General features: G+C 39.0%; 1 protein-coding gene, 1 non-coding gene and 1 pseudogene across 3 annotated transcripts; all 3 read right to left on the minus strand.

Annotated features, from left to right (window-relative positions):
• Positions 1-25769, minus strand: kcmf1 (potassium channel modulatory factor 1). Of its 2 annotated transcripts, XR_009429186.1 has the most exons (8): positions 25543-25769; positions 17104-17271; positions 16358-16497; positions 7019-7120; positions 1853-2030; positions 1450-1735; positions 462-777; positions 1-174 (listed from the first exon to the last, which is right to left on the minus strand). XR_009429186.1 is itself a non-coding variant. In XM_059546509.1 (7 exons), the coding sequence occupies exons 1-7, from the start codon at positions 25556-25558 to the stop codon at positions 516-518; spliced, it is 1152 nt and encodes a 383-aa protein (XP_059402492.1). In that variant the 5' UTR covers positions 25559-25769; the 3' UTR covers positions 1-515. The 2 variants fall into 2 exon arrangements, 1 of the variants encoding a protein (XP_059402492.1); XM_059546509.1 differs by having other exon boundaries at positions 1-777.
• Positions 7627-7738, minus strand: trnal-caa (transfer RNA leucine (anticodon CAA)). The gene is made up of 2 exons: positions 7701-7738; positions 7627-7672 (listed from the first exon to the last, which is right to left on the minus strand). It is a non-coding gene; the product is annotated as a tRNA-Leu (tRNA).
• Positions 17995-18130, minus strand: LOC132140125 (U2 spliceosomal RNA; annotated as a pseudogene).
• Positions 25770-26111: the final 342 nt, after the last annotated feature.

Genomic DNA, 26111 nt, shown 5'->3' on the forward strand with positions numbered 1-26111 from the left:
TTATGGTAAACCATCCAAGCACTTTTTATTCATTAATATTCATAAATACACACAGCAGCTTCATTAGAGAAGGTCTCTTTGTTTCCTCTTCAGTTTTTGAATGTGGAGTATTTATAAGGAGAGCCTTTTGCAAGACACAGGAAGCAGAGGTCTGCCACAGATACCTACGCTCGCCTGCTAAAGGAAAAAAATTAGTTATGTGGAATTGATTATCAACTTATAGATATTTATTTATATATTTATATTTCTTATTTTCTCATTCTCTTCATCTGTCTCTAGGTTTTGCTCACTCTCTCACACGCCTGTTCTGATGCATTTTGATTTTTTTTTCCCTCTCGCTCTCCTTTCATGGATTTATACAATGTAACAAAGGTGACAGACCTGAAATTACAATCACCAAAAAAAAAAAAAAAAACAGAAAAAAAAGGGAAAAAAATTTGAGAGCTGTGTTTTTTGCCCACCGTCATTGGCAGTTACAGCACAGAGGACATTGTCTGCGTTGTGGTGGGATATCATCAAAGAGGAGGTGGTGGAGGCTCCTTGCCTGTGGAGCTCTCCTTCAGGTTGAGGCTCTCCAGAGCCACATCTAAAGGCATGATGTCCACACAGCCCATGGCGCCGAAGTCAGCAAAGTCTCGCCTTTCGTCCTCGTCAGAAGACGAGCTCTCTTCTCGCATTAGTGTGGACAGCAGCAGCTCCTGCACGAACAGGCTGCGGTCCGCACGCTCGCTCTCCAGCGCCTGCCGTTCTGCCTCAGACATTTTCGGCTCATTCAACCTGGTGGAATTAAATGGAATTAAATGCAATTCAAACTGTAAGTCTACGAAATGTTTTAATTTGGACATTTTTGAATTCCATTTTAATGGTTTAACTGAATGTTAATAATCAAAGAGGATGTCTAAACAGTTAAATTCATAACATTACAATTTTAACAATATAGGGAATTTTAAAATGCATTTCATCTTTTTAGAAATTTAGTTTTTTTGGAGGGGATTTTAGGGTAGAATACATTAATTATCAAAAATGCTGATAATCAAGTTAATACATAAAAACAGTTTAATTAATCTTTTAAAATGAAAATTTTAGAGGTTTACTGTTCAATTCTAACTAATAAATTGTGATATTTCTTAGAAATAATATTTTAAATTGCATTATCATCATTACTTCGAGAAGCACATATTTTGTACAAAACTTAATTCATTTTTGCCATAATTTTAAGTAAAGCCAAACTTTTATTTTGGCAGGGCATAGTGAAGACTTGGAGTTTCTACAATAGTTTAACAAATGAAATGGTGAAATACTCATGAAGTAAACTCATGTGTTCATTTTCTTTTTTAAGTCGTCTAAAAGAACCCCCCCCCCCACCCTCCCCAGAATTTCATTAAAGAAATACGAATGTTCTGAAAATACAGCGACAATCTTGAGTGTATGGTGAAGTCTGAGCTGTACCGTGTGAGAAGAAACTGGGAGCTGTGGGAGGCCAGCGGGTTGCTCTCAGTCATGGCTGTGTTTGTGGCGGTGCTGGGCGGCGGGATGCTGGCGCTGATGTTGCTAGGGTTGCTGCGTTGGCGTGTAGCGTTCCGGGCCGTCTCTAGCTGCTGGCGCGCCGCCTGTGCCTGCTGACGCTCCAGCTGAAGCTGCATCTGTAGCTGCTGCAGCTGTGAGGCCGAGGGGCCAGAAGAGTTGAGCTGCCCTCCCGCAGAGCGCCGCACACCCGACAGCTGAGAGAGCAACTCTGGTGATGTAGACATAAGGGGAAAGAGAAAGACTGTGTGAGAAGATGCTTAAACCGGCAGTTGCATCAACAAAATTAAGACACATAAGCCAGGTAATTACAAAGTCCTGTACACACCTGCTATGGGGTCCATGGCTTCCCTATTGCTTGGAGAGTAGGAGGAGCTTTGTGAAGAGGAGAGGCCACCAGTGGAGCTGCTGGTAAAGTGCATGTTAGTCCGGCGTGCCCGCGGACCGCCCAGTCCCCGCCCAGGGTGAAACATCCGACGCACGTGCCGCACACCGCTGCTCTCATCGTGCACATGCTGGTTAAGGAGCAATTAGTTGAGAATGTCACCACACACCAGATGCAGAAGACCCATCACATCCTCAATTATCTAATATGGTCATTATACTGCTACATTGAGAAGTGGCACTCGTGAAGAACTTTCAGGTTTGAAAGAGTCTGATGTGTTTTACCACCTTTTTTGCTCAACATTCTTCTGTCACTTTATCACTTAACTTTGTCTGTTAGGCCGAGGGCTTTTTTCACAAGCTTTATTCGGAGCAACATTTTTATAGATCCAAAAACCAATGCCCAAAGTTCCTGCTCTTTGGCGTGTTTGCACCGCAGGAGCTGGAAATGAATTTAGTTGTAGGAACACCTTTTGGGGGAACTAAATTAGCTCCTACTTCAGAGTAGGGTCTAACCCAGAACAATAGGAACTATCAGTGCTACAAGTGTACTCTACGTTGATTTAGGGCAGCAATCAAAATAGCAATTATATAATCAAATATATGCACTGCATGTTTCACAAATACTGCTCCGTCTCTGAAAGCATTATAACATGCATTTGATAATGTAATAAGAAGCATTTTTAAACCTGTTGTTTAATAACATGACTTTAATCTCAACTCACTTTATAACGAAACTGTAATAAATTCTTATGAAAACACCCCCGATGGCTTGAACACATAAGCAATATTCTGTTGTAGTCTTGTGTTAATCAAAGCATTGAAATTAATATTTTTTTTATTTTGCTCAGCTACAGGGATCCATATTAGGTATTTCCTGAAGCATGTGTTACAGGTGCATCTCAAATTAGAATGTCATGGAAAAGTTAATTTCAGTAATTCAACTCAAATTGTGAAACTGTTTGTGAAGTAGTCCAAGTCTTTGGTTCTTTTAATTGTTATCATTGTGGCTCACATTTAACAAAAACCCACTAATTCTCAACAACCAAGTCTAAACAAATCAGAATATGGTGACATGCCAATCAGCTAATCAACTCAAAACACCTGCAAAGGTTTCCTGAGCCTTCAAAATGGTCTCTCAATTTGGTTCACTAGGCTACACAATCATGGGGAAGACTGCTGATCTGACAGTTGTCCAGAAGACAATCATTGACATCATTTCACAAGGAGGGTAAGCCACAAACATTCACTGCCAAAGAAGCTGGCTGTTCACAGAGTGCTGTATCCAAGGATGTTAACAAAAAGTTGAGTGGAAAGAAAAAGTGGAAGAAAAAGATGCACAACCAACAGAGAACCATAGCCTTATGAGTATTGTCAAGCAAAATCGATTCAACTGGTTGCCCAGTGGTCTAAATTCCTCTTTTCAGATGAGAGCAAGATTTGTATTTAATTTGAAAACCAAGGTCCTAGAGTCTGGAGGAAGGATGGAGAAGCTCATAGCCCAAGTTCCTTGAAGTCCAGTGTTAAGTTTCCACAGTCTGTGATTATTTGTTGTGCAGTGTCATCTGCTGGTGTTGGATCATTGCGTTAAAAAAAATAAATAAAGGAAGCATGAAGCGCTCCAAAATTTCTTGCACCCGTTTACCAAGACATTTTGGAGCACTTCATGCTTCCTTCTGCTTACCAGCTTTGCTGATTTCATTTTTCCAGTAGGATTTGGCACCTGCCAACACTGCCAAAAGCACCAAAAGTTGGTTATATGACCGTGGTGTTTGTGTGCTTGACTGGCCAGCAAACTCAACAGACCTGAACCCCAGAGAGAATCTATGGGGTATTCTTAAAAGGAAAATGAGAAACAAGAAACCAAAAAATGCAGATGAGCTGAAGGCCACGGTCAAAGAAACCTGGGCTTCCAGACCACCTCAGCACTGCCACAAACTGATCACCTCCATGCCACGCCGAATTGAGGCAGTAATTAAAGCAAAAGGAGCCCCTACCAAGTATTGAGTACATGTACAGTAACTGAACACACTTTCCAGAAGGCCAACAGTTCACTAAAAGTTTTTTAATTTTTTTTTAATTGGTCTTATGAAGTATTCTAATTTGTTGAGATAGTGAATTGGTGGGTTTTTGTTAAATGTGAGCCAAAATCATCACAATTAAAAGAACCGAAGACTTAAACTATGTCAGTCTGTGTGCAATGAAATTGTTTAATACACAAGTTTTACAATTTGAGTTGAATTACTGAAATAAATGAACTTTTCCAAGACATTCTAATTTATTGAGATGCACCTGTATATTACTTCTGTAAGGTATTTTCAGAGTTTCTGTTTGAGGGTGCCCTCCAGTTACGAGTATGAATGAAACACACATCTTGTGTTTTAGCACTCTAAATAGTGCTCATGCCACATTATTGCAACCAGGAAAATGTCCCTAGGAAAAGTCCTCAACCACCTTGGGGCATAATTCCTTTAACTAGAACTTCCCAGTGTGCAAGCCCCTTATGCAGCAGAAACGCAGAAAAAGCGAGTCCATGACTAGGAGACAACCTTTAAAAATGGCCGAAACTGTTGATCTGACAGTCCATGGGCAGGAATACAAAAACGCAAAGTTTAAAGGGGCCATATGATGCATGGTCAAACAAAAAAGTTTCGAAGCGGATATCTTTTTTTTTTTTTTGGAAGGCCAAACAAAGTATTGTCTATAAGACATGGCGGTGGCAGCAATGAGCTTTTATAAAGAATATCTGTTTGGGTTTGAGAGGCTTTATTCTTTGCAACTTTACAGATCTTCTTTATGTACCAAGAGCTTGTAACACTCCAAAGAGAAAGGAACATTTTAAATTGCATCGTATGACCCCTTTAACTTGTAGTTTTAACAAAATCCCTGGAGCTGTCTAAAGTCCAAGTCTAAAGTTTTGTGTCATCTTGTGAACTTTTACTGACAAATAATATGGATATCTGGGAGCAGGTAACACAGTTGAGTACACATTATTAATTTACATGTACTACCAACATTGCAACAATACAAAGCAGGTTAAAAAAAATGGCAAAGTTCTCCTTGAAATTAATGCTTCATAATAAAACAAATTTCTTTAATTTACTCATTACACTCACATCAGTTCAAACTTGTCTCTTTCCTTTCATGCATCACTAATTCTGAAGACTGTACTGGATACTCTTTTCAATGGATTTATGATGAACGGTGACGGAATTGTTCAAGATTTAAATACGACACAAAGGCTCCATTCATGTTTTATAATGATAGTATTATAATAATTATCTGAAATTAAGATTTAAATTCAAAGACAATCTTCAGTTCCAGTGAGCAGTTTTATTCTGCAACCAAATCAAGTCAAGTGAATTGTAGTCATACGTAGCCAGACATTATGACTGACAGCAGAAGGTCTGGGAACCTTGGCTGCTTTGAATGGCCAAGGACCGCCCAAGAGGCCATAGAACTAAAAGATAAAGCAAACAATCACGTTTTGTGTCGCATCATGTTTAGGAGCTTGAAAATATCACCACAATTACAAACTCTTGGATGTATTTATGACGAGTGGGGTGGGGCCGAGAGCCGTGGAAATGGAGCGAGGCCGGTGGAGTAATTGGAAATGAGCGACACCTGTGCCACTCACCAGTCTCGAGTCCCACAGAGGAGATCCAGAAGGATAAAAGAGGAGTTACGACAGTGAAGGACGAGAGAGGACCAGACCTGGGTTTTATTTTGTGTTTATTATGTAATTAAAGTTTGATTTGAATGTTCGTCATTTCCCGCCTCCTCATTCACGTGACTATGAAGGTTTCTATAGCGTTACATTGGTGCCGAAGATCCCTTGCCGCTGTGGTGAATCAGTCTGCTACCGTCGATGCTAAAGGCGGTGGGCTGGAGTGAGTTCCTGGTGGGATGGCTACCATCCGTGAGGGAGCGGAGGAGTCACCGCCGTTCGCCTGGGGCTGGAGCCTGCTGCCATCCACCATGATGGGGAGGAGCAGGGAACGGGGGACTCCTGCCGGCTGCCCGAAACCTGGAGGAGCCGTCGCCGACCACCAGGCGGAGGAGGAGTGTCGTGCCGTCCTCTGAAGGCTCAAGTCACACGGAGGAGACCCGGAAGGATAAAAGAAGAGTTACGACAGTGAAGGACGAGGGAGGACCAGGCCTGGGTTTTATTTTGTGTTTTGGTTTTGTTTGTCTCTTTTGTGTTCATTTTGTAATTAAGTTTGATTTGAATGTTCACCGGTTCCCGCCTCCTCCTCCCCGTGACTATGAAGGTTTCTATAGCATTACAGTATTTTAAAAAGTTTATGCTGTGAACTTACATATTTCACATACTTTTGATAATCCATTGTTTAGTTGGTCTTGATAAGCACTCATTGTAAACACAATGGCTTTCTTCTTCCATGAGGTGGTTTGGCATCATAGCATTGTTGTTTCCAAGTGGAACATTAAAGAATGCGGCAGACATGTCTCCTGGAAATCCTGATTAATTCAACTAATCCAATGACGACCTTGAAACTCCTGAAGGGTTTCCAATTTTGTGTGCGTTCAGCCAACGGTCTTTGGGAGTGACATCTGAGGCTGAGACTAAGTGAATTGATGCTCGATAAGTGGATCAGCCCAGTCTGTGAACAAATCATTAATACTGGTTTTGTAAAGATCCGATAAAAAAAATAAATAAATAAATTTCCGAATCAGACATCGACATTCTTTTGGAAGCTTGAAAGCTTGCCCCATTCATTGTAAATGCACAGAAAAGAGCAACCAGAACTATTATTTGAAATATCTTTTGTAATAAATAGAAAAAAAATCAATGGCTTGAAGTGACATGACAGCGAGTAAATAAAAGAATTTCAGGTTCTGCGAGAAGAACCTTTACATTTCTTAAAGATGCAAGTACATAAAACCTCAATAAACCTTTGTAAGGTTACTAGACTATAGACTTGAAAACACACACACAGGCCTCAGTCATTATACATGAGCAGAACCAATGTGTGTAAAATTGTAAAATCATTCAAGTAAAGAATAAATTAAACACTGAAAGGAAGATTTTTATGGAAGAAGTGCATTATATATTGGGACATATACACATTAGGTTGAGATTAAAGGATATTAAATCTCTAGGTGCTCTGTGTTCAAGTGTGAGATGAGCAGCAAAGTCATCTGTCACATGATTGGGGTCGCCACCTGGCAAAGCTGCACAGATTGGGCATATCTGAAACAAAGAATACATACATATTAATGATGGATTAATGTAACCTCACATTAAGTGGACACATGTTTGTTCATGGTTGTGTTATTTTCATTAAAATTAAAGCTAATAATCATGTGTCTGTAACCAGCAGTCCAAATATACCAGGAGGTGTTGAATTTGAAAGTGAAAAGGTGAAAGTGACGTGAAATTCAGCCAAGTATGGTGACCCATACTCAGAATTCGTGCTCTGCATTCAACCCATCCGAAGTGCACACACACAGAGCAGTGAACACACATACACACACCCGGAGCAGTGGGCAGCCATTTATGCTGCGGCGCCCGGGGAGCAGTTGGGGGTTCGATGCCTTGCTCAAGGGCACCTAAGTCATGATATTGAAGGTGGAGAGAACACTGTACATGCACTCCCCCCACCCACAATTCCTGCCAGCCCGAGACTCGAACTCACAACCCTTTGATTGCGAGTCCGACTCTCTAACCATTAGGCCACGACTTCCCCAAAGACCCATTGTCAGAAGTGGGATTTGAACCCACGTCTCCATTTGGAGACCAGAAACCTCAGCAACTGAGAAGGGGGATGTGCCTTGAGTCTGGCGCCTTAGACCACTCGGCCATTCTGACAAATTTGTTATAATTGAAAGAGGTGATATAAAAAGCTAATTGCAGTTTATTACTACAACCAAATGGCCACTATCATCATTATTTTCCTGTAATATATCCCTATATCTCTCTATTTTATTATCCATCTTCCATTCCAGGAGAGCGAGAACATGTTTAACATTTTTAAAGCAAGTGCACTTTGCATTAAAGCACATGAATGAGTATTTCAGGAATTTGGCCTTTTCTCTCAGTGGTTGATGAAAATTCACATCGCATTCTGTGTAAATAAGTGTAAATTCCTGCAGATGATCTGTGTTTAGTGTGAACCGGCTTTATTTTAAACACAACATTAAACTACCTGACATTGCTGTAAAATAGGGCTGGGTTGAAAATAAAAAAAATCTCGATTTTAATCTATTCTTATTTTAATGAACCAACATTGATTCTCAAATCCCAAGAATCGATCTATGCTCTTGTTAGTTGATGTGCACACAAAATTGCCGGAAACATTATTTGTAGCAAGCCTCCCATCCCAAAAAAAAATTTAATGATTACTTCTGATATGAAACGGTTTCATCTCTCATATTATGTCAATTTTATTTTTTAAATTCAAACAATAAATACAGCTTTGGCACTCTTTAAATGCAGCTTGACAGAATGTTGTAGCTACCTTATTTCTAGCATCAGCGTGAAGTACATGCGATCATATTTTACTCTTTACTATCAGTTACTGCACAAAGTAAACATAAATGAACATCAGAATGTGTGTTTGAAGAAACAGTACAACATACCAAAACGTATATCATCATCACCTTTCAACCACAGACATACATAAATATAAGTTTGTAAACAATGTCACGTAACATTAGCATTTACCTCAGAAAAGCCATTTAATGTCTATTAAATGTCTGATAAATTGTTTTTATCATCTCAAATATGGATGATTTGTAAAGTCTTAACCCTCTGAAGTCGATTAACGCGGATACGCGTTAGGAGTCATTTTCTCCTGATAACCCCGAAAAGAACTTAAATTACACTTTCAGTTTTGATCGTACAGATAAGAGCAATACATCAATTGAATCTGTAAAGGGTCTACTTTATTTGTTTACAGACATGATAACAACATAACTAACAAGGTGTGCTGTCTGCAGCCTTTGTCTGCGCTGATCTTAATTTACAAACACGTCATTAAAATGAACTGTAACTCCGTGAATACTCAACGAAGAGACATTAGAGATATATCTATAGAAAGCATGTCTACTTTTAAACTAAATAAGTGCTGCCGAAAACAGATATTCTGTGATAAAGTAATCCATATGAAAACAACGCGATGTCCGTTTTTCACGTCTCCCTTCATTATCTTCTATTGCGACCACGCCCCCGCGCTGAACGCTCCATTCAGATTCTAATGTTTCAAATTGAAGCGCGCGGCTTGAATACGCCCATAACAGAAGACAACGCAGCCAGACTGTTCTTCAAGTTCTTTTTATTTTACTGTTTGCTTCGCGATGAGAGGAATAAGACATAATTCACCCCAAAAAGATGTGATGTGGTTGAGGATTTGAGATTTGGATTTCCTCAGAAAAAAAGGATGAAGTGCTTTATTCAGCAGAGATCATAAACATGAGTAAGTCTCTTTTTTTTATTTATATACACTTGTACTAGTTTTCACATAACATTTTACTAGTTAGACTTTTTCCAAACTATAATAATTCCTGACTAAATGTATAATCAAGTGAAACATTATGAAGTTTCAATAACAATATACAATACTATACCATTCAAAAGCTTGATGAAAATAATATAAATGTAACAAATAAATGTAACTGTAACAAATGTAACAATGCTGTTCTTTCAATTTACCGGCGGGCACGGGTCTCCAAATATGGACCCGTGCAGGACTCTAGGAGAGTCGTGACCACACTCATCCTTCTCCATTGCCAGCACCAGGTGGTTCAAAAGCGTCACCAAAGGCCCTACTCACGCACCCTCTGCCAAACTGTGGCGGTGGTTCCGTTGGTCCAGCTTGCACGTGGTTTGGGTGCCTGGCTAGTGCTGACCAGTCCATCTCATTGGCTTCTGTGGACCACCAACCTCGGCTATGTGATTCGGATTGCCTGGCATCCCCCTAAGTTCAGTGGGAAACGCTTCATGACAGGGCGGCCGATGCTCCTGTCTAGCATGCAGAGATCGCAGTACTACTGGTCAAGGATGCGATAGAGCCGGTCCCTCCCGCCGATATGAATACAGGGTTTTACAGCCCCTACTTCATTGCATCCAAAAAAGGTGGTGGGTTACGACCGATCTTGGACCTACGTGTCTTGAACCTGGCCCTTCACCGATTACTGTTCAAGAGGTTGACGCAAAAATGCATCATTAGGAGCCTCTGTCCCCGAGATTGGACTGCAGCAATTTACCTGAAAGAGTAATTCATGTGTCGATCCTTCTGCACCACAGACCATTTCTGAGGCTCGTGTTCGAAGGGCGTGCATACTAGGGGTGTGCAGCGAAGCCAGTATTTTTATCTGTATTGTATCTGTAACAATCACAAAATTATTCGTATCTGTATTCGGATAAAACCGGAAGTAGGCAGAGCTTGAACCGGAACTTCGTACAATTATAGTTGCTAAGACCGTTTTAGAGACTTATTTTTTTTTTTTCATAGTTATCACTGAACAAATATGCGGTGTTTAACAAAAAAAAAATTAATGATTATAACATTTATTCAAATATCTTCTAACAGTCGAAGCTGATACCCTTGTATAGACAGTTTCGAGTGTGAGTTCGAGTCCCATTTTGGGGACCTTTCATGATCCATAAATATTTAAATATCTTCTAATTAAAACAGTAAAGGTTCCTATTTAGTTTAGAAATATGAAAATCGATTTAAGTAATTTCCAGGAAATGCATGGAAAAAGGCAATTGTAACACTGCTATTTCATTTGCGCTTATTTCATTTATAAAATTTACACATTTACTTTACACACTTGTTACTGCATTGTAATATTAGAGGTTTATGTAAATCAACATGATTTCCTTTGGCTCACCGGTTCCTGCGCAGTTTAAAAAAGTAGGCTAGCTATTTCCCTCAAGTAATTTTCAGATCTAGAAAAGTATGGAAAAAATTAGAACAGAGTATGGAAAAATATTTGTGCTTCGACTATTTGTCCTATTCAGTGTTCTAAAGTATAAAATTAATTTCTAAAAATAAATTGATCATACAAATAGAGAGCTTTCATGACAAATGTTTAAGGTCACATGACATGGATTATTTCCTTTTCTTTAAATGCTTTTTAATGTTTCCTTAGGTGTACTTATATTGTTAGTATGATTTTTACATTTAAAATTTAGAAATAAAAAGCATTTTTATATCCTGATATTTGCCCTCTGGCTTGAATGCTCTGTTTGAAGGGGCGTTTCTTCTGTGAGACTCCGAGTAAACGACAACTGTTGTGATTGGCTGACATCTTTGCATATGAAATGCGTATTACATGTGGAACCCCTCTCAAATATATTATATATATATATTTATTACTATTACAGCTGTCGAGATTAACAAATCGTGGAAGTGTTGATTATATAATTATTTTTTCGATCTTTTCACATCACATGAAAGTCTGCAGTGATGAGCAGAGTCTGTTTATCGCGTGAATGCAGTGATCCTGCATTATTGCAACACGTTTTCTCTCACAAAATGCTTTCACCAAAACTAACAGCAAACACATGCATACACCACATGAATACAGTAAGAGCTTTGTTGTGCAGCATAACAGCGTCATTCATTGTAAAGGCAGTTTAGGCAAGTGTGCAGATATACTCGCGATGTGTGACAGATCCGAAAAAAAAGGGAGCGTTCTTTGATCGCTCTCTGTAGTTAAATCACAATTTAAATAACAGATTTGTTTCATGCTACTAAGAGAAACAACGTGAAGTTGATCGTATAGTCACTGGCTTGATTCACTGATGCATAAACAGTATTAAACGATTTAGAAAGAAAGTCTGTGTGAACTTGATTAATTAGCTACACATCAGAAATCACTGATCACAGATCAGGCATTAATGAACACTGTTACTCACTGTTTGTGGCGGTGCTGTCGAATCCATATCATAAAAGTCTGTTTGTAACGCCTGTGCTGACATTGCGACTGAATTATATGTAAATATTTGGGCGGGCAAAGCAGAGAAAGGGGAGGTAACATCTCCCCTTATAACGTCACAAGGAGGAGATTCAAGATCAGCCAGGTTGAGCTTCCATTTTCTCAAAGGCAGAGAAAGATAGCAAAATCTCGATTTACACCGATTAAAATTTCTAGAAACTTGGGGACCATATACAGGCTAGGGGAACTCATATTAATGTTAAAAAAAAACTCAGAAAGTGAAATTTTCATGTCATAGGACCTTTAGTAATCTTCGGAACACGACTGAATTAATTCAAGGCGTACTTTTTCATTATGCATAAATCTTTAAGCAGTCTTTTTTGAACTTCACTAAACAAATGTGCGTATGCCACGCAAACCAGCAAAAGATAAAGAAGCAAACATGTATGCCTAGTAGGGCTGTCAAAATTGCTCAAAAATGACGTTCGAATATTCCCTCTAAAAAATACACGAATATTCGAACTATTCGAACATCTGGTTGCGCATGTTGTCAATGACGCGCATTACGTCAATAACAGGACAAAATAATACAAAGAGACATAACTACTTGTATAGGTAGTCTATTTAAGTTAAAACATATTTGACAACGTATTACCTACACAAAAACAAGGAAATCAACTAATGGCCAAGACTGCAGACCACACGCTCTCTCACCCTCTCTGTGCATAACAGTTTAAATGAACAAACAAATTTTTCAGTGCTGATCAAGAGTTTTGTGCAAGCAATTTAAGGTCGCGAATTCTGTCCCAAATATAGCAGGCTTCATTCAGTGATTGAAACAAATATTATTAATATTAATTGAAGTTTTACAGCCTATAGAACTGGCATTGAATGCTCCGAGCGAACTGTGCTGTGGTAAACATGGAACTTTTCCTTGACATGAAACGATAAATAATCAATCCTTGCCTTCATTGCTTGACAGAACTCGCCGAAGCCTGCCCCATCCGCGATACTGATCGGTCTCATGGCCTTACATATGAACGAAATTAATTCATCTGTTATGGCCTCTTGTCGTGTTGCAGACAAAGAGCTTGTGGCGGGCGATGCAAAGTAACGTTAAGTGTCAAGAAGTGACTGTTTAGCTGGAGTTCCACACATTATGCCATGCTCATTTGGGTGCACATTTTTGTGTGACCTCATGGTTGAATGGTATGCTAACTGTATCTTAAATAGCTTGCATACAACTTTATCTGGCGGGTCAACAATTTTACCTCATTTTCTCCGCTGCGGTCGAGTTGGGCTCTGCACTTGCTGTCATCTTCCATGAAGACGCGTCAACTTTCAGCAGTGATGCTGTGCCAGACAGTGCGACTCCTGTGAGGCTGTGACCTGTCCCTGAATCCTCAGGCGCGCTAGCGTGCCCACTCGCAAAACAGACAGCCACTCCTCTACTACTGCGGGCGTTTTTTCCACATTTATTTTTTTAAATTCTAATATTAATTTTCACCTTCGAAATTCGTTTTTTAAAAACTATTCGAATATATATTCGAATTTAGAATATTCGTTGACAGCCCTAATGCCTAGTAGAAAATATATCTGTATCTAAGCGGATTATTAGCCTACTCTTGACAGAGCTGGTTTGGTTTTTGAGAGACGTGCAGAGACTGCAACGCAGCTGTTTGACTGATGATCGCGCAGTGCTTATTCCATTCATTCATGTATCATTTCCTAGCCTATAAGGTTAAATCATTGCCTTTTAAATATACACAAATAGTAGAACATGTATGATGTATTATTTTAGTTTATATTACTCTTGCCAAGCTCTGATTTCTGAGAGATGCACAGAGAGGCAACAGCAATGCAGTGTTTGATGTGCGCTCTTTTCATTCATAAAGTTTACATTCATTCACTTCACACACTTATTATTGCATGACTTTAGGAGGTTTGTGTAAAATATTGCACTGAAACCCTTGCACACCTGTTACCTAGCAAAGACCAGACTATCCGGCATCCTCAGCCGAATATTCGGGCAGAATTATTCGTTATCAGTTATTCGTTTTTGAAGCCATTATCCGTGCCTTTCCGAATACCGTATTCGGCTTCGGGCACACCCCTAGTGCATACCAATGCAAGGTTCCTGCTCTTCGGGCTGTCCCTGTCTCTCCGTGTCTTTATGAAAGTCACAGAGGGGGCTCTTGTTCCCCTTAGAGAGCAGGCTGTTCACATACTCAAATATCTCAACAATTGGCTTTAACTAGCACAGTCTCGGGATCATTTGTGTGAGCACAGGAACCTGGCGCTCCAGCACCTCAGCTACTTGGGTCTTCGGTTCAACTGAGAAAAGAGCAAATTCTCCCCGACACAGAGGATCCCTTTTCTCGGTATGGCATTGGATACGGCAGAACAGACAGCACGCCTCACAGAGGACCGTGCGCGGTCGGTGCTGAACTGCTTTAATTCATTCAAGGGCAGGACAGTGGTCCCACTGAAACAATTTCAGAGACTCCTGGGGCATATTTCAGCTGCAGCAGCAGTTGCGGCCCTGAGGCTGCTTCATATGCGATCGCTTCAGCACTGGCTTCATGGCCGAGTTCCGAGGTGGTTATGGAAGCACGCCACTCACCGGGTCCAAATTACACTGGCCTGTCGCCAAACCCTCACCCCGTGGTCAGATCTTATGTTCCTCTGGGCAGGAGTGCCCCTAGAACAGGTCTCCAGGCATGGTGTGGTTTACATGGATGCCTCCATCACCGGCTGCGGCCATGTACAATGAGCACGTAGTGTCGGGGTGTGGTTGGGCCACAAACTGCACTGGCATATCAGTTGCCTAGAGTTGTTGCCTTGCCTTGAACCATCTCAAAGGGCACTTACAAGGCAAGCACATGCTGGTCCGAACAGAAAACATGGCAAACATTGCGTACATCAACAGACAACTGCTCAACCATATGGCTGATGACCTGTCTGGAGTCAGTGGTATCCAATCTCACTGAGTGGCTAGTGCTTTGACAACAGTGACTGGTCTTCTTTTTGTGTGCCTCAGCCTACACCAAAAAGGGGCACACAGGACACTGGAAGGATCAGCATCCATGGCGCTTTGGTAGGGATCCCAATTCATCAGTCACCATTGTCTTGTCGAGAGTGACGTCTTATATTTTGGGGATGAAACACAAATCATGATACAGCCTATTGATTAATAAATTTCAAAAGGCTACAATAATAAAAAAAAAGAGCACTGAACGTTACTGTGGCACTATTGCGTGTTCTACAGGCTCATTGAACAGCGCTTCAGACTGCTTCAAATCGATTTCCACTCAATGAATAGCACACATTTATGTCAAGCAATTGCTTAAGAACAATGCCTACATTATGACCTTTATATAATGTTTTAGACAGTTGTAAGAATGCATGTTTTAGCTCACATCTGAAGGACCAGCCCACAATAGTATAGACACTTCAGAATAAGAATTTTTTTTTCCCGGGCCCATTTTATAACCGAGTCACAGATTAAGTTTCTTTATTTATTTTTTTTCTGGGCATTATTGGTATTTTGGGAACATAAATTGTATTAAATCACATTACCCATTAATTCATAGTAAACTATTGTAGTTTCTGGATGGAATGTTTCCCCACAGGAAGAAAAGCCAAAGAACATTACTTGACATATTATTCAATATAGATTTTAATAGTATCAGTAAAATCTGTGTCCTATTTACTGAGAGAGAGACACTATATGACATATATAATTCATTTACACAATGTATTTCTTATTTATTCTAGTTTTTTTCCTATTGCTTGTAATTAGTTTCTTGTTCTTATTTCATCACTGACTGTTTATTTATCTCCAGTGAGCTTGAGTTTTTTTATTATTATAATTTTCTTGTATTAGTTTGATACTGACATTGGTGACAAGGATTATGGAAATTCTATGGTATCAAAAATCTTAATATCATGAAAAACCTTATTAAAAGAAAAAAAAAACACTATATCAAGATATATATCGTTATGGTGATATAAAAATTGACACATCGTGATATAAGATTTTGGTCATATCGCCCACCCCTATTGTCACATGTAAAAGACAATTTTTGTGCCGCTGGTAATGGAAGGATTTTCCACCCTGTTTCCACTGAACTTTGGACCAAGTGAATAAATGCTCCATGTGGCACGCTTCAAATCAGTAGCGGGGTTTCTTTCCACTTTTGCCGCTTACACTTTATATTGAAAATGTATCAAACTCTTGTTAGTTTTATAGAGGAAAGTTTTATTGCATTATCGCCAGCACTACATGTCAAAGATTGTATCAGTCATGTTCATGTAGTTTAAATAGTTTCATTTAAGTTTTAATTATTAAAGTATTTGTGCTAGAGCGAGCAAGACAGCAAACGCACTCTTCTGATTGGCTGTGATTTGTGAATGATTTTGTTATGTCTAGTGTGTGGACAGATAATTTCAATTTGCTTGTCAGTGGAATCTTATCACATCTCATTTAATCAAGACACTGTGTAAAACACACAATTTCAACAAAGACAGCATTCGTACTCACCACCTCTGTAGAGGTCTCTGCATGCTCTGAGGTCACGTGCTCCTGTAGAGATGTTTCTGTGTAGCCCATTTTACCACAGTAAGGACAAGTAAACGACTGAGGCTGCTCTACTGAGAATGCCTCCCCCCCATAATACAAGTCTGCAGAGAGTTGAGATAAAAGTCAAACAGGCAGTTGCTTTATTTACCTTCACCATCATTACAAAGATCAGGGCTCAACAGTCAGGATGGTCTGTCCACATTCTGTAATGTTTTGAGCACTACAATAAAACGTTTTTAGAAAGAGATTTTCTTGTAAAGCTGTATAATATTAAACTAAATGGAAATTGAGATATTTAGCTTTTCTGTGATATATATTGTGATACATACCAATCCTATGAAATATTGGAACTATAGGACAAGTAATAATAATAGTGAATTTATTGTTATTATTATTACATAATATTAAACAAGCTAATATATTACATAATATATTAAACAAAATAATATATTGTAATTTTTAACTTCTGTATTTAATTTTTTTAAATAAAAATAATTTATTTTTACATAAAAATGAATAAATCATGTACATTTACAAAATTTATATTCGTCTTCATTCTTTTTAAACATTAAACCATAAAACTTTATTTTGACAAGTCGCCTGCAAAATTATACTAATATACATACAACACAGCAGCTGAGCCATTTAAAATTATTATGTGTTAATAAAGTGTGAAAAGAATGGCATTATTGGACATGACGGCTTACCAAAGTCTACCCTGGTTAGTATGCACTGCATTGGGTGCTCCGTGGTGTGTCTAGTTGTTGTGGCTCCACTTTCGTAGCAAGATGCACAAAGGTCGTAGTCGTAGCAAATTAAACACTTGTATCGGCGCCCTCTGAAGTTCCCTTTTAAACACGCATCACAGCTCACACCTGTGGGAGAACATGGAGGCATTTAACTCAGAACAGCAAAAGCCCCTAGGAAGACAGGGTCCGCCTGGTTAGTTTATATCCATTTAAAAAAAAATTCAACAACATTTCACATGACTCGCAGACACCAGGGTAGAAAACTTATTCAAAGTAGTGCCTGAACAAATGATTAAGGATATGGCATATATTGTGACTCTCTCTCTTTGAGGGAGCAATACTCCACAGTATTACAATTAAGTTTATGCAATTAAGCAAAAAACACTAAAGCTATTTAATTATATCATCCAGTCCTACTGCATATTGTAATAAAGCTGATATTGACAATGAAGTTGAGAGTAAAACTAATCCAGGGTTGTACAAAAGTATCAAAATATAAAAGCTGTATTCAAACAGCTGGGACAACATCAGCGTAACTTCTGAATACACTGCAGGAACCATCCTTACTAGCCAGGAGCAAAACACAGTAGAGCTGACAAAAGTTTCAGATGATCCAAGATATGAAAAAGTGAAAGTGACATGACATACAGCCAAGTATGGTGACCCATACTCAGAATTTGTGCTCTGCATTTAACCCATCCAAAGTGCACACACACAGCAGTGAACACACACCCGGCGCAGTGGGGAACCATTCATGCTGTGGCACCCGGGGAGCAGTTGGGGGTTCAGTGCCTTGCTCAAGGACACCTCGGTCGTGGTATTGCTGGCCAGAGAATCGAACCCACAACCTTAGGGTTTGGAGTCAAACTCTTTAACCATTAAGCCACGACATGCCCATATAATCCTCGTATGGGGGACATATCAGATATTAAACTGATAAAAACAGATAATACACTCAATCTTATCTAAAAGGCAGAGAAGTGGTCTTCTGCCTAGTGGTCGACCGATATGGGACTTTTAATGGTCGATGCCCCAAAAAGTCGGAAGACAGCTTCATCAGAGAAAATAAAACACCAGTCTTCTGCTGTCCAATTTATGTACTTCCTGCAGAATTTCAGTCTGTCGCTGAGGTTTTTCTTGGAGAAAAGTGGCCTCTTTGCTGCCCTTCTTGACAACAGGACGTTGTCCAAAAGTCTTGGCCTCACTGTGCATGCAGATGCTCTCACACCAACCTGCTGCCATTTCTGAGCAAGCTCTGCACTGGTGGTCACATGATTCCATAGCCGACTCCTCAGGAGGAGATGGTCCTGGCGCTTGCTGGACACTCGGTGAAGTCCCGAAGACTCCTTCACTGCAGTCAAAACTCTCTCCCTGAATTTCTTGATGATCCATAAAATGGTTTCAGGTGCAATATTCTTTGTTGCAATTTCCTTAAATGTGAGGCCATTTTGATGCAAAGCAATGATGACTGCACATGTTTCTTTGGAGGTAACCATTAGGGGTGCATGATAAATATTGGCTGATAATTAATGCACATCTCGTCAGTAAAGCCTCTAATCAGCGGTAAATTCCATCAGGTGGGTGATTTCACATAGAGCAGCTGTTACTAACACAGAGCCGTTGTTAACGGACAAGCTGCGTAAATCCACATTCATTATCAGCATGGAATTGCACAGCTTGTCAGTTAACAACGGCTCTGTGTAGTAAGTTTTGTTTCTCAACTGTTTACATTCACCTAATAGCCTATATACCGTCAATGTTTAGTATAAATTGACTTTTTACGTGAATACTCAAGATATAATTTGACAATTTTTGTATGTATTTGGCCATTTATGCACATAAAGGTGCAACACAGCTTCATTCTATAGAGGTCAGACTTCTTTCAAACTTTCAAAACCACATCCATCTGTTCATTAATGCTTAAGCCATTCCAGTCTTACATTCACCATCCCTAGAAATGTTTGTGATCAACTGAAGGTGAAGATCAAATCCCAAATTATACAGAGCTTCCCTGAGACTGCTTAGTCAATTTTAGTATGGGTAATATTTAAATTAGAATGCAGCCTCAAGTCTAAGCGCATCCAAAAGAATGAGACACAAAGCAGATAAAAGCTTCTGACAACAATCTACACAGAGAAATTGCTGTCATGTACCACTGGGAGGAATTAACACAGGGAAGTAATTCCAGATTCAAATAATGAAATGCTTGGCTTGTAAAATTTTATCAGATAGCCTCTTAGTTCCCGAGAGGAAATATTTAGCCTAAGGGATTTTCATGGTCAGTACTGACTACATTTTTAGCCTCGTATTGTGGTTTCACATTTCTTAGTGTTAAAAATTAAGTTTGGTAAGTTATAACTAGCATTTTCTTTTCTGACCTGCCAAATGACCTCTGCGGTCTTTTCACAGCAGAGTCCTGCAAACAAACCAAACTACACATTTAAACTAAACCACAAGAGGAAGATCTCCATTTGCTCAAACTCAAAAATCTGGAATGGGATTTCTATGCATTTCAGCTTCCCCTTCGTCATTAAGAAAAAAAAAACACTCCAGTGTACTGTACTCCAGCGGTTCTCAGGGTTTTTGACTCCAAGGTCCTTCACTGTCCACCACAATATTTGAAGGCACTACTAAAATTTGTGGACACTACTAGTTTCTGTAAAATTAGACTTCAGTTATAGGAGCTAAAGATTTTGCAAGGTTCCCACTCTTTTTAACCAATGAATTTACAGCAGTCGTATGGGATTGGACAAGAGATTAAACGAAATGAAAATTTCGCACCAAAACTGAAAATTCTGGATGCACTTGGCAGAAAACCAAAACCGGACATGCCTTTTAGTAATTATTTATTATTGTATTAAATAACAAAATCATTTTGTAAGACTTTTTAATTTAACTAAATTTTTAATATACTGAATATAAAAAAATGCAAGCCAATAAAATTGTTCAAGTTTTTTTTTTCTATACCATCATAAATATCGTTTTTGTAAATATTCTTGAAATATCGTGGTATAATATTGAGGCTATATCACCCACCCCTACTGTGCGGGGTCATGTGTTTTGGAGGAGCCGTGGCTTTAGAGAGTGATTTACAGGGAGGTTGGGGTCTTATGCTTTTAAAGCTAGCTTGCTATTGCTAGCCTCTCCAAAATGCCTGTAACATGTTATGGAAATTGTAACTAAAACTGCTCAGACAATTAATATTACAGCAGTATTATGGACTTCAACAACTAATTTTCAAGCACATCACCTACCAGTGTACAGTGCAGACGTATGATTGCCTTTCAATTACTAGAGCAAAGTTGTGTGGCACATTGTCCGTCTCACCTGTTTGCATCATTTGCCAGATCACATTTGATCTAGATGTAATTAAATAATGTAAAATGCAGTAACTGTAAAAATGTCAAGAGACTGTCAGCGCTGTAGTCAACATGTCTCCCGAGAGAATCAAAACAGCACCATGGCTACAGGTGAGCTTGAGGGCTTCCTTCATTCACTGGCTAATTTCTCAGTATGGAGGTTGTGAGTTCAGTTTTCACTTCAAAATGCAGCCTGTAACATTGGTGCCATGACCCAGATGAGGCACTGTGATGAGCATGGGAGCAGGGTAATGGATCCTAACTAGTTTATCATTTACTCTGCACTGAACAGAACAAGACACTTGATTCAATGGGTATTATCTCAGCCTTGCACACCACAAATCCAAATTTTGCTATATGCAAAAGTGAGGTTTAAATCACATAAGACATGATGTCATCTCTTTAGACTTTCAATGATCTAAAACATAATTAGGGCTGCAACAACTAATCGATAAAATTGATTATTATCGATAATGAAAATCATTGACAACGATTAAACTGTTAGTTAATGGTCATATTATCTGTAAATGTCACAAATTCAGATTCCTAAAATATTTGTGTTTTGTCTTATTACAGGTGATCTAATAAATTGTTAAGCACTGTATATTTTCATAGCATTCAGTTAGCACATTTGTTTTAAGGACATTGGACAGAATGTGGAATAGTGTGTTTTTGTCAGGAAAATTTAAATAAAGAAAATAGGGGTTAATTGAAAAAATTATCGGCCAACTAATCGATTGCCAAAATGATCGTAAGTTGCAGCCCTAAACATAATGCTCCAAATTTTTATTCTGAAAGATCAAATTAAATTCCGCATTGATGTGTTAAGTTGCTTTAGACACTTTAGTTGAACAATGTGCTTGCAGTGTGCCAAGGTTCAAATCCTAGAAAATACATAAACTCATGGATTCAGAATTTGGAGAAAAATGTAATCTGACAAATGTATAAATGTAAGTGGTGTCTTGGTATCCATATACAGTCCGCATTAGTAACTACTGTAATAAAACCGGTTACAAAAAATGTATATTCTCATACTAAATTTAATAATTTCATGTAATACACAAATATTATAAATGCATTTTTGTTAATCAAATTTCTTTTGCTGCTGTTATAAAGGAACATTTAATAAAGGAGTTTTTTTTTTTTTTACATATCTAAATTAATAAATTATTAATAATACATTAAAATAATGAAACTAATATAAATTAAAATGTCCAATATCTTATATAAAACATTTATTTTTCCCACTCAGTAACTACAGTTTTCATTGAAGAACATACAGTCTTTACAGCGAATGAAATCATGACATTTCAATAAATTGTGCTTGACTAATTTAACATAAAAACTCTCAGTTTCTGTAACTAAAAAAAGTTTGAAAACAAGCAGAAATCATGGAAATATATATACATAGCCCATATAGAAGAGGCTTCAAATATTGTGTTGGACAGTACAAGGATGACAATCAAAACCATTGGTCTCGGGTATGAAGTGTGCAAAATTTGAGTATTAATAATTATTAAATCTGCTGGGTGGGACAAAAGGACAAAAACACTTAAATATGGTGCACATAATCAATTAAATCGAGACAAATCTGTCATACAAAATCATAATATTTTCATGTAATGTTTTGTGTTCCAAAACCCTATATTCTAAAATGATAATTAATACTTTACAGGTGCTGGTCATACAATTAGAATGTCATCAAAAAGTTGATTTATTTCACTAATTCCATTCAAAAAGTGAAACTTGTGTATTACATTCATTCATTACACACAAAGTAATGTATTTCTAATGTTTATTTATTTTCATTTTGTTGATTATAACTGACAACTAAGGAAAATTCCAAATTCAGTATCTCAGAAAATTAGAATATTGTGAAAAGGTTCAATAGTGAAGAAACCTGGTGCCACACTCTAATCAGCTAATTAACTCAAAACACCTGCAAAGCCTTTAAATGGTCTCTCAGTCTAGTTCTGTAGGCTACACAATCATGGGGAAGAATGCTGACTTGACAGTTGTCCAAAATGAGAGTAGGGCTGCATGATGTGTCGTTTAAGCATCGATATCGCGATGTAAGAATCCACGATAGTCACATCGCAGGATGTGCGATGTAGGCTGTCGTAGTTGATTCGTTATTCATTAACTGTATGGGCCAGCTGCTCCCCGGCCCTTGACGAATGTGATTCGCGGATTAATTGCACAGCTTAACCATCATAGAGTGAAAGTTTTGACAGGGCAGAGAGAGAGAGAGAGAGAGTGCGCGAGCGAGAGAGAGAGAGTGCGCGAGCGAGAGAGAGAGCGCGCGAGAGAGAGAGAGCCTCGGCCGCACACTCACTGTCTTCAAACAACACGAGCGCTGTCTTGCTCTCTCTCCTCGCACATATTAGTCAATGACAGACACGATGGTGTCGATGTTTAAATCATTTAAAATGAGAATGTGTAATCACCCCATTTTTGTTTGTATGAAAAAATTTTGATTAGATTTCATATCGCAATATATATCGCAGAAAAATAAATATCGCAATGTAATTTTCTCCCAATATCGTGCAGCCCTAGATGAGAGGCACACAATTCACGTTGCTTGAGGTCCAGTGTAAAGTTTCCACAGTCAGTGATGGTTTGTGGTGCCATGTCATCTGCTGGTGTTGGTCCACTGTGTTGTCAGAGGTCCAAGGTCAACGCAGCTGTATACCAGGAAGTTTTAGAGCACTTCATGCTTCCTGCTGCTGACCTTTATGGAGATGCAGATTTCATTTTCCAATAGGACTTAGCACCTGCACACAGTGACAAAGCTACCAGTACCTGGTGTAAGGACCATGGTATCCCTGTTCTTAATTGGCCAGCAAACTCGCCTGACCTTAGCCCCATAGAAAATCTAGTAAGATGAAGATGCGATATGCCAGACCCAACAATGCAGAAGAGCTGAAGACCACTATCAGAGCAACCTGGGCTCTCATAACACCTGAGCAGTGCCACAGACTGATCGACTCAATGCCACGCTGCATTGCTGCAGTAATTCAGGCAAAAAAAACAAAAAACAACTAAGTATTGAGTTCTGTACATGCTCATACTTTTCATGTTCATACTTTTCAGTTGGCCAAGATTTCTAAAAATCCTTTCTTTGTATTGGTCTTAAGTAATATTCTAATTTTCTGAGAGACGGAATTTGGGATTTTCCTTCGCTGTCAGTTATAATCATCAAAATTTAAAAAAAAAAATAAACATCTGAAATATTTCAGTCTGTGTAATGAATAAATATAATATACAAGTTTCACTTTTAGAATGGAATTAGTGAAATAAATCAACTTTTTGATGATATTCTAATTATATGACCAGCACCTGTATATTTGTGCTTTTAACTCACTCTCCTCCATCATCAATGTGGATCATAGATGATTTAATGGACTTGTCTAGTCATATCTAAAATAACAACTGTATAAAATACAGTCAATCTATGATCAAATGTTAAGCATTAATTACAAAATCCAGGTCCTTTATTCATACGTCAGAGTGAATCTGCCATTGAGCTGAACAGCTGCCAAACTATCACCAATCCAGATATTATGGCAACAATTATGTGAGGTGTCACACAGCACTAGGATCCTCTTATTGAAAGCTACTCTCAAGCACAATTTGATGTTTGCAGTGAAACTAGACGCATATGTAAGCAGCCTCATTTACAGGCAGGTGACAGCCTCCGTCTTGAAAACTAGAGCGAATTTGAGAATCACAGGCAGGCACAAATGATGCACAGACATGCTGTCTAGGTAGGCAGCTCATTAAGATTTGAAACGGACATAAAAGGCAAGCACCTGATCAAAATGTTACCTTAACTTGCTTTGAGTTACTTATATATCAGTTAGATTCAGTCAAATATAAAATAAAACAACAACAGTGTTTTATTGAACAGTGAAAAAGTATTATTTGCAGTATTATTAATATCATTAATATAAGGTATATGTTATTACCATTTAATATATCACTGTACCATATAAACACGGGAATTTTATTAAAAATAAAATGAAAGGGAGAAACGCACCAGGCATTACAAGACAGCCAAAACGCTTTCCTCAAAAAGGAAGTACCATGGTAAAATTCCACTGCAGAATGTCCAAAAACATAGTATTACCATGCTACTTTGTACACAAGATTATGGTAATTCAGCGGTGATGACTTAAATGACAAACTATGACAGACCCAAACCGACACATCAACGCAATGTCTGTGGCGCGTTATTAATTTCTTAGGTATTAGTTTTAAACTAACAGTCCTAACTGAGGTTCTGCCGACTTTTAAGTGCACTCAAGTGCACCCAAAGTGACTTTTAACAGAACAAATGTGTCTTAAGCCTCATGATCAAACCGCGACTTGAATGCTGAATCTCTTCCTTGTATCCAAACATACTGGTTTGACTAAATAATGAGAGTTTCCACAAAAGGAGCTAAAAATATAAACGAGTTTCCAGAAATTACTGATTTAAGATTCGTAAGCAATCACGGCTATGGCTTCACGGACACCGGCTAATGCTAAATTCAGACGTGCAAGTCATTCACTTGTGCTGGCCTGAAACATGACATGCCTGAAGACGGATCTCACACACATACTGACATGAGCTCCAGAGCGGTCACACTGAGCTCTGCCACCAGTTCAGGCCCTCGGTCGTCATTCTAGGAGGGAAGGGTAACTTAAAGCAGAGAGCTTTAAAAAATAAGTGTCTTAAATCAGGCCCAGCCGAAGCCATGACCTCTCCACGGGCTGCCTGCGGGAACACGCTAATACTCAGCCCCGCGGCCGAGCGAGCCGCACAAGGCCCGGCCTAGCACACAGGCCCAGTGCGATATCACACCAAGCGGTTCCCAGAAAACGCCCTGTGCGCCACCGATGCAGTGTGAGCACATAAAAGGTTGCAAAATTCACGGCGGCCGCCATGATGAGTTTTTCCCTGTTCATTTGAATTGAAAACATGGCAACCCCGCGGTCAGCACTGGCCTAAAATTCAAGGCAACGACGCAGCGATCGGCGGTTTTTTCACACCTACCTTCATGTCGGGACATCCTACAGACAGTGAAACAGCCCCTCCTCGGGCTCCCTGACGTCTATGAGTCGGAAAGGTGCCGCTAAAAACGAAATAAAAGTGGTATGCGGTCTTTCTTTCCTATTTTGTCTCTTGAAGATGGATCCGGGGCTTACTTCTCTCCGCTTCCCCCTCCCGGTCTGTCATCAAGCGCCTGTGTGTGTGTGAGATGCAGCGGCCGCGGACACGGTCTGCCAGCAGAGGGCGCAAGACTCATCTACTTCTTCTTCTGTGGTGTTTGAAGGGCGGTAAACTCGTGTGGTAAACTCGGATCGACGAATATGGGCTCTTCTAGTGTTGACATCGCCATCTACTGTAGCTGAAGGATATTTTTTATTATTCAAAGCGTAGAAATACAGTAGACCCAAAATTACACTACCAGTACAAGTTTTTGAACAGAAATAATTCTCTTCTGCTCACCAAGCCTGCATTTATTTGATTCAAAGTACAGCAAAAGCAGTAATACTGTGAACTATTTTTACTATTTAAAAGAACTGCTTTCTATTTAAATACGTTTTAAAATGTTATGATTT

The sequence above is a fragment of the Carassius carassius genome, chromosome 4, assembly GCF_963082965.1.
Source record: "Carassius carassius chromosome 4, fCarCar2.1, whole genome shotgun sequence".
Classification (NCBI taxonomy): Eukaryota; Metazoa; Chordata; class Actinopteri; order Cypriniformes; family Cyprinidae; genus Carassius; species Carassius carassius.